This window comes from Oncorhynchus nerka, linkage group LG19, assembly GCF_034236695.1.
Source record: "Oncorhynchus nerka isolate Pitt River linkage group LG19, Oner_Uvic_2.0, whole genome shotgun sequence".
Taxonomy (NCBI): Eukaryota; Metazoa; Chordata; class Actinopteri; order Salmoniformes; family Salmonidae; genus Oncorhynchus; species Oncorhynchus nerka.
In genome coordinates, this window is record NC_088414.1 from 34,828,316 (window position 1) to 34,837,867 (window position 9,552).

At 42.7% G+C, this 9,552-nt stretch overlaps 1 protein-coding gene across 1 annotated transcript; it reads right to left on the reverse strand.

The window, feature by feature from the left end:
* Nucleotides 1–2,617: 2,617 nt before the first annotated feature.
* LOC115101463 (liver-expressed antimicrobial peptide 2-like) lies at nucleotides 2,618–4,004 on the reverse strand. Its single transcript, XM_029620967.2, has 3 exons — nucleotides 3,796–4,004; nucleotides 3,522–3,688; nucleotides 2,618–3,420 (listed from the first exon to the last, which is right to left on the reverse strand). Exons 1-3 carry the CDS (start codon nucleotides 3,862–3,864, stop codon nucleotides 3,381–3,383), a joined length of 276 nt encoding a protein of 91 aa, XP_029476827.1. The 5' UTR covers nucleotides 3,865–4,004; the 3' UTR covers nucleotides 2,618–3,380.
* Between the last annotated feature and the right edge of the window lie 5,548 nt (nucleotides 4,005–9,552).

A 9,552-nucleotide genomic window follows, 5' to 3' on the forward strand; every position in this document is an offset into this window, starting at 1 on the left:
CGTCTGCCCAGCGCCGTCTGAGCCACCCGTCTGCCCAGCGCCGTCTGAGCCACCCGTCTGCCCAGCGCCGTCTGAGCCGCCCGTCTGCCCAGCGCCGCCAGTGCCGCCCGTCTGCCCAGCGCCGCCAGTGCCGCCAGTCTGCCCAGCGCCGCCAGTGCCGCCAGTCTGCCCAGCGCCGCCAGTGCCGCCAGTCTGCCCAGCGCCGCCAGTGCCGCCAGTCTGCCCAGCGCCGCCAGTGCCGCCAGTCTGCCCAGCGCCGCCAGTGCCGCCAGTCTGCCCAGCGCCGCCAGTGCCGCCAGTCTGCCCAGCGCCGCCTGAGCCGCCAGTCTGCCCAGCGCCGCCAGTCTGCCCAGCGCCGCCTGAGCTACCAGTCTGCCCAGCGCCGCCAGTCTGCCCAGCGCCGCCAGTCTGCCCAGCGCCGCCAGTCTGCCCAGCGCCACCAGTGCCGCCAGTCTGCCAGGATCAGTTAGATCCGCCATTCAGCCAGGATCCGCCAGTGTGCCAGGATCCGCCAGTCAGCAAGGATCCGCCAGTCTGCCAGGATCCGCCAGAAGTGCCAGTCAGCCAGGATCCGCCAGTCAGCAAGGATCCGCCAGTCAGCAAGGATCCGCCAGTCTGCCAGGATCCGCCAGAAGTGCCAGTCAGCCAGGATCTGCCAGATCCGCCAGTCAGCCAGGATCTGCCAGATCCGCTAGTCAGCCAGGATCCGCCAGTCGGCCAGGATCTGCCAGAACCGCTTGTCAGCCAGGATCCGCCAGTCAGCCAGGATCTGCCAGATCCGCTTGTCAGCCAGGATCCGCCAGTCAGCCAGGATCTGCCAGATCCGCTAGTCAGCCAGGATCCGCCAGTCAGCCAGGATCTGCCAGGTCGGCCAGGATCTGCCAGATCCGCCAGTCGGCCAGGATCCGCCAGGATCCGCCAGTCAGCCAGGATCCGCCAGTCAGCCAGGATCGTCAGCCAGGATCTGCCAGAACCGCCAGTCAGCCAGGATCCGCCAGTCAGCCAGGATCCGCCAGTCAGCCAGGATCTGTCGGAACCACCAGCCAGCCAGGATCTGGTAGATCCATCAACCTGCCCGAGCTTCCTCTCACTCCCGAGCTTCCTCTCACTCCCGAGCTTCCCCTCAGTCCCGAGCTGCCTCAGTCCCGAGCTGCCCCTCAGTCCCGATCTGCTCCTCAATCCAGTGGGTTTCTGGGTGAGGACTACTAGGCCATGGTCGGCGGCGAGGGTGGACTATCCAGGGACGCGAGGAGAGGGGACTAAGACATTAATTGAGTGGGGTCCACGTCCCGCGCCGGAACCGCCACCATGGACAGACGCCCACCCGGACCCTCCCTATTTGTTTTGAGGTGCTTTCGGGAGTCCGCACCTTAGGGGGGGGGGGTTCTGTCACGCCCTGGTCTAAGTATTTTGTGTTTTCTTCATGTATTGGGTCAGGCCAGGGTGTGGCATAGAGTTTTTTTGTATTGTGGTGTGTTTTGTCTTGGGATTTTGGAATGTGTGTATAGTGGGATTGTAGCTTAGTGGGGTGTTCTAGGAGAGTCTATGGCTGTCTGAAGTGGTTCTCAATCAGAGGCAGGTGTTTACCGTTGTCTCTGATTGGGAACCATATTTAGACAGCCATATTCTTTGGTTGTATTGTGGGTGATTGTCCTGTGTGTCTTGATGTCCTGGTTAGAGGTTAGTAGACACTTGTATAGGCTGTTTTCGGTTTTCGTTTTATAGTGTTAGTGTTTTGTTGTGTGTTACGTTTGTTTATTAAAGATGAATCACAATAGACACGCTGCAGTTTGGTCCGACTCTCCTTCACCATTAGAAAGCCGTTACAAATACAACCAATAAAAAATACTGCTACAACTACTAATACAAATAATACAACTTAGTACCATAGGCCTACAGATTTACAAATATCTTCACACGATGATGTTTCTATTAGTTAAAAACAAAAAAATGTTTGATCTTAACATTTGAAAAATCCTTTTTTTGATTCACTGTGTGATTTTAATGCCCTGATTTCTATAGGTAAATGACTAAAGTCAAGCCTTTGTACCTGAAAGATGTTACTCTAACCTCATGATGTACCTTTGGAATGTGTAATGGCTGCTGTTGAAAGGAGTAGCGTGAGTTTCCTTAACCAATGTACTTGTCTGAATCGGCTTGTTATAAATTACATCTAAATCGCAAAGTGAGATCTTGTTTGTGTTTTGTTTTGATAGATGTCACCACAGTCTAGTATAGGAAGCAGCAGTTTGATTACTAAGGTCTTTGAAAATGGATACAGTAAAACAATTCTTACTACAACTTGTTGTAGTTGCGCCATCGGATGAGAACGTGAAAGGGAAGCAAATGTCAGGGATTAGGAAGGTGCGTTCTGGTCACTGTCTGCTTCTCTCAGACTAGTCAGTTTGTATTTTCTGTGTGCATTAGGCCTAGCCGCAGTGTATCACTGACTACAGCATCTTCAACCGAATAGTTGTCTTAAACAATAAAATAAAGTTCAATATAAAGTTATGAAGTTATTCATAAAAATGAACAAAAAGGCTACAAAGAGTTGAAATATCTGTGCTGTGTCATCAGTAAGATGTGAGCAGTCAATGAATAAACACGAACATCAAAATGATCAGAAATGTACTTTTATTTTTGCAACTTTAAGTGCGTCTTCTCTTGTTAAACAATGTAAGTGTAGACAGGCACAGTACATTGATTCCTTTACAGTACGCTCTTATGCAAATATTTCACCTTTGCATTAATTTGTGCGCAAATCTTTGGTGTATTACCTTTTTCAAATACATCTGACATTTTGCCTCTTCGTTATACTATTTCTATAAAAATCACTACAAAGACATTAGACGTGAGTAAGCAAGAATAGGTACAGTACAGCACATGGATGAATGGTTCATATTCACTTTAGTACACACTTAACAGTGCATACTAAACATTTCAACTAAACTAAACGCCGGTGTATAGGATGTCATTCTTCATGTAGGACATTTACAGCCATGTTTAATGGTGATCATTGTGTGGACCCCAAGAAGAATAGCTGCTGCTTTCGCAACAGCTAATGGGGAGAAAATACAAAATAAAATAAAAATAGTTTCAACGCTCTTGAGTTGTAGTATTATACAGTACATACTCATAAATGGTAAGTTAAAGTGCTTTCAAGTACATGTGAGATCAATATACACCAAGTTGATAAAGCCATTCCTCTAATTTCAAAATGTTTCATCTCTGGCCTAAATAAAAAAAAAAACAGTTTGCAATCTGATAAGTTTCACCATGTCTGGGAAGATTCTTGACCTGCTTGTTACGTAAATCAACTCCATTAAAACATTAGTCAATGTTCTCTGATTGGTGAGAAGAAACCTCTGGCTCCTCCACTTCTAGGAATGAACTGCCCCATTGAGGGCACAGTGGCCCCTTCTACACCAGGAGAGAAGTGACAGTCGATCAACATAAATGGGAAAACAAAACAATCAAAGAATAGCTCATGTATAAAACCAAGGCAGTTAACTATATCTTACCTGCAGATTTGGGTGGAGCACTCAAAATGGTCTCGGCAGTAGGCCCCAGTGGGCTTGGTACCCATGAACCTCCACAGGGGGGTCATGCGGGTTCTCCGTTCCAGTAGCTTGGTGCCCTGCTGCAGACTCAGCCTTGAATCATGGCTTCCTATTGGACTAGCACACACCTGCCATACAAAGTGTATATGTCAACAACATTTAGCATTACAGTTTCACTACTGGTTAAAGATGGTTAACAACACTATTCCAAAGAAAATGGTAAAACGTGCTTTACCTGATGCATAAGAATCAGAGCCACCAGACACACACCTTGCGTTGCTTTGCTGTGGTTTTGACCCTGCATGGTGAGATATACTTTGGAAAATTTGGTGAAAGGTGCTGGATGGCAGGCAGCTAGGTGTCTGTTTCTAACTAGTGTAGCAAACGTTCTTTTGGAGAACTCTGCTTATATACCATCCCTCTCTCTCGCTCTCGCTCTCTCACTCTATCACTCTCTCTCTATCTCTCTCTCTCACACACACGCACACACGCTCACACACAGACATATATACACTCACACACTCACACACACATACACACATGCCATGTCAAATATTTGACAATGGTAAAGATAAGATCTCCACTGTGGACCAGTAACTCTCTGATTGTAAACTGTCCTAGCACTGGGAGCTATGGCCAGAATGACATCAACTCTGCTGATATCTTGGGCACCTCTAGGAAACTCCTTCTGTTGATAATGACAAGTCCATAACCTCATTAGAGGGTACATAGAAAAAAATGCATGAACGTTACACGTGTGACAGCACTCGGTACCAAAGTAAACAAAAGATAGCATTTTGGCCTCTACGTGTTACCTTTGTACAGACAAATGATTTAAATGTTATGCATACTTCTTCCAATACTTACCTTTTGACATTTATGCCAACATGTGTTGTGAGGGTAATGATGATGAAACCAAGTCGCTCTGAATAATCATTCAATCAGTCAAATGTTTTTATTCAAAGAAACATGTCTTACAAAGAGTCAACAGTCAAGCCGGGTCCGGAGGCATGCATGGCTTATTTTCAATTATTATCATTTTATTAGACCTTTATTATACAAGGAACACAGACTGAGACCAAGGTCTCTTTTACAGCTGGGCCCTGCGTATACATGTTTACACATACAGTTTAGGTACAATGATTAAGAAACTACACAAGACAAACAGATAACACACAAAAATACAGCAACAGATTACATTTACACATAGGTTATTCCCCTAAAAGCACAAGAACTTGCATTACCCGAAACAGTTACAAGCAATACAAAAATAAAAATCCACCAATAAATTTATAAAAATGGGCAAGTGGGATAAGAGTCTCAAGCTTAAGTTTAGTCTGCATGCTATTCCATATAATTGTCAACATACAGTTATAGCACCATATTAAGGTGTGGAATGTTCACTGTATTACAAGGAACAACTAGAAGGTTAATTTAGCTCCAGCAGCATAATCTGTCCATTCACAATTCACCTGTGGGAATGAAACCTTCCAACAGGACAACGACCCTAAGCACACAGCCAAGACAATGCAGCGGGGGCTTCAGGACAAGCCTCTGAATGTCCTTGAGTGGCCCAGCCAGAGCCCAGACTTGAACCCGATCGAACAAAGGTGCTTCAGCAAAGTACTGAGTAAAGGGTCTGAATATTTATGTCAATGTGATATTTACGTTTTTTTTCCTAAAAACTTTGATTTTGCTTTGCCATTATGGGGTATTGTGTGTAGATTGATGGGGACAAAAAACGTTTGAATCCATTTTAGAATAAGGCTGTAACGTAACAGAATGTGGAAAAGTGAAGGCGTCTGAATAATTTCCTGAATGGACTGTAACTGTTTGGGCAGGAGAAGCTGGGTCCCATGCCGCTGATTAACATTGCGCACCGCACAGGTCCTCTCTGCAACGGATCCCGGTGTATGATTGTACAAATCTAAAGTTTTGAAGTTAAAGAGCAAATTCTTCTCCTTGCAGCAGAATTGGAGGCTCTGACCTGTGTTGAGAAAACTATCAGCATCTACCCAGATCTGAGTGCCGAGCTGCTGAAACAGAGGGCGACCTACAACGAGGTGAGATCCCAGCAACGCAAGCTAACCCTGAGATGCGGCTTCATACACCCGGCAAAGCTCATCTTGAACTTCCAGAATACAACACAGGTTTTCCACTGCCAATGAGGCTTCTTTGAGAAACACATCAAGCCCAACACACAGGGAAGGAGCCGACAGATCTAGGCTAACCTCAATTTGACTGGCTCAATATTCAGGTATGCTATCCATGAAAAATCACGAAGCCTATGGCTGTGATGCTGCTCTCAGCACAAGACAATGATGAGGACAACCCTTCAATGGGGTAAAAGGAACACAGTTATTACTATTATTGAACACTGGACTTTGTTATTATTATATTGCCTATGGTCCATGACATTTAGACAATGATGACACCACGAATTCATGAACAATGGACACTTATGTTGAAGTGTCATACAGACTGGAGCTGCTTCCTCGTGAGGATACAATGCATTGCATCCCTATATGGCCTAAATATGGCAATATAAATAGGAAGCTATTCCCCTACAATTTTCTATTATACTACTGTTTAGGATAGATGGGCAGTCTCATATGGGCTATCACACAATTAAATGTTATTTTTGAATAATGTATGGCGGTCCCCCTCTGTTATAGGACATGGCCTACAGGTCATTGTGAATTATTGTGAAGATTATAGACTGCATTTGTTGCACATACCCTCTTCTTTTTTCTTGTATTTAGTAATAGAGCACCTAAAAGCTTAATACAAATTGATGGTACATTTATGTTTAAGGAATTGAAACTATATTGCTGATAATAATGAATGGTTTAAAAAGGACACACATAGAATAGAGAACCATTTGTACAAACGGTCTGCTATTTCATCAGCCCCAAACAAAACTAAAGGTGTAAAGGCAAAGACCAAGAAGGCAGAATCACTTTCCTTAAATGTACAGTGCTTTCAAAAATGTATTCTACATTTTTTGTGTTACAGCCTGAATTCAGAATTGATTTAAAAAAAATGTCTCACCCATCTACACACAATACTCCCATAATGACAAAGTGAAAATGTGTTTTTAGACATTTTTGATAATGTATTGGAAATTAAATACAAAAATATCTCAATACATGTTAGAATCATATCTTTGGCAGTGATTACAGCTGTGAGTCTTTCTGGGTAAGTCTCTAAGAGCTTTGCACACCTGGGTTGTCCAATATTTGCACATTATTTATTTTTTTATTCTTCAAGCTGTCAAATTGGTTGTTGATCATTGCTAGACAGCCATTTTCAAGTCTTGCCATGGATTTTCAAGACAAAAGTAAAAACTAACTAGGCTACTCAGGAACATTCACTGGGATCTTGGTAAGCCACTCCAGTGTATATTTGGCCTTGTGTTTTTGGTTATTGTGCTGCTGAAAAGAGAATTTCTCTCCCGGTGTCTGTTGGAAAGCAGACTGTACCAATTTTGCATCTATGATCCTGCCTGTGCTTAGTTCTATTCTGTTGATTTTTATCATTAAAAAAACCATAGTCCTTTCTGATGACAAGCATACCCATAACATGATGCAGCCACCACCATGCTTGAAAATATGAAGAGTGGTACTCAGTGATGTGTTGTGTTGAATTTGCCCCAAACATAATGCTTTGTATTTCTTTGCCACATTTTTGCAGTTTTACTTTAGTGCCTCATTGCAAACAGGATGCATGTTTTAGAATATTGGTATTATGTCTAGGCTTCCTTTGTTTTCTCCGTCATTTAGACTAGTATTGTGGAGTAACTACAATGTTGTTGATCCATCCTCAGTTTTCTCCTATCACAGCCATTAAACTCTGTAATTGTTTTAAAGTCACCATTGGCCTCATGGTGAAATCCCTGAGCGATTTGCTTTCTCTCCGGCAACTGAGTTAGGACGCCTGTATCTTTGTAGTGACTGGGTGTATTGATACACCATCCAAAGTGTAATTAATAACTTCACCATGCTCAAAGGGATATTCAATGTCTGCTTTATTTAAATCATTTTTTTTACCCATCTTCAAATTGGTGCCCTTCTTTGCGAGGCATTGGAAAACTTCCTTGGTCTTTGTGGTTGAATCTGTGTTTGAAATTCACAGCACAACTGAGTGACCTTACAGATAATGGTATGTGTGGGGAGATGAGATGAGGTAGTCATTCAAAAATCATGTTAAACACTATTCTGTCCATGCAACTTTTTATGTGACTTGCACATTTTTACCCCTGAATGTATTTATGCTTGCCATAACAAAGGGGTTGGATACTAACTGACACAGGACACTTCAGCTTGTCATTTTTGATTCATTTGTAAAAAGTCCCCGAAACATAATTTCACTTTGACATTATATGGGTGTAGGCCAGTGACACATTATCCGGATTGAATACATTTTACATTCAGGCTTTAACACAACAAAATGTGGAAAAAGTCAAGGGATGTGAATACTTTCTGAAGGTATTGTGTGTATATACAGTGCCTTTGGAAAGCGTTCAGACTGTTGACATTTTCCACATTTTGTTACGTTACAGCCTTGTTCTAAAATGGATTCAATTGTTTTTTGTCCTAATCAATCTACACACAATACCCCATAATGACAAAACGAAAACAGGTTTTTAGAAATTGTTGCAAATTTCTTAAAAACAAAAAAAATGGAAATACCTTATTTACTTAAGTATTCAGTTCCTTTTCTATGAGACCCCAAATTGAGCTCAGGTGCATCCTGTTTACATTGATCATCCTTGAGATGTTGCTACAACTTGATTGGAGTCCACCTGTGGTAAATTAAATTGATTGGACATGATTTGGAAAGGCACACACCTGTCCCACAGTTGACAGTGCATGTCAGAGCAAAAACCAAGCTATGAGGTTTAAGAAATTGTCCATAGAGCGCCGAGACAGGTTTGTGTCAAGGCACAGACTAGAAATCACTGGCTACTTTAAGGAATGGAACACTAGTCACTATAATAATATTCATATATCTGGCGTTACTCATCTCATATGCATATACTGTATTCTATACTCTTCCACAGTATCTTGGTCACTTAATGTTTACATATCTGGCATTACTCATCTCATATATATATACTGTATTCTATACTATTCTACTGTATCTTAGTCCGTTCCGTTCTGACATCGCTCGTCCATATATGTATATAGTCTTCATACATTCCTACTTAGATTTGTCTGTATTGGGTATATGTTGTGTAATTTGTTAGATATTACTGCACTGTCGGCGCTAGAAGCACAAGCATTTCACTACACCCGCAATAACATCTGCTAATAACGTGTATGTGACCAATACAATTTGATGGGGAGGGTTTTTTGTTTGGTTGCCGGGAGGGGGTTTGGGGGAATGAGATTGGAGGTTGGGTGGAGGCCCACTTTTTAATTTTTTTTTAAACTTCAACTCCGTATGTTATTTTCCTTTTCAGTGGCAGCCCACGCACGGGTATATGTTTTATGAACTTATACATTGAAATTAATCATGTACTTGTGATCTTTGGTGAGTTCTTTGCTCTGTATGCAACATCACACCCAAGTCATCTCACGGTCAGTATTTCGAAATAGTTCTCTCCCCAATTCTTATCTATCTAACCTGGAGAGTTTGCTATCTTCTATTCCAATATTGATTGGGTAAACTTTCACTGTAAATGTCTTCATTTTCACTGTAAATTACTCAATTTTCCGATGATGCAAGGCAGAGCAACAATCTTTTGGATCCTTTCAGTTTCATGTGGATAGCAGGGCAGAGTGACCATTCTGATGCTAAAGAAGTAGTCTAGTTGTCTGTCTAGCAGGTGTGTCAAACTCATTTCACGGAGGGCCGAGTTTGTGCAGACTTTTGTTTTTTTCTTTCAATTAAGACCTAGATAACCAGGTGAGGGGAGTTCCTTACTAATTAGTGACCTTAATTCATCCATCAAGTATAAGGGTGGAGCAAAAACCTGCAGACACTCTGC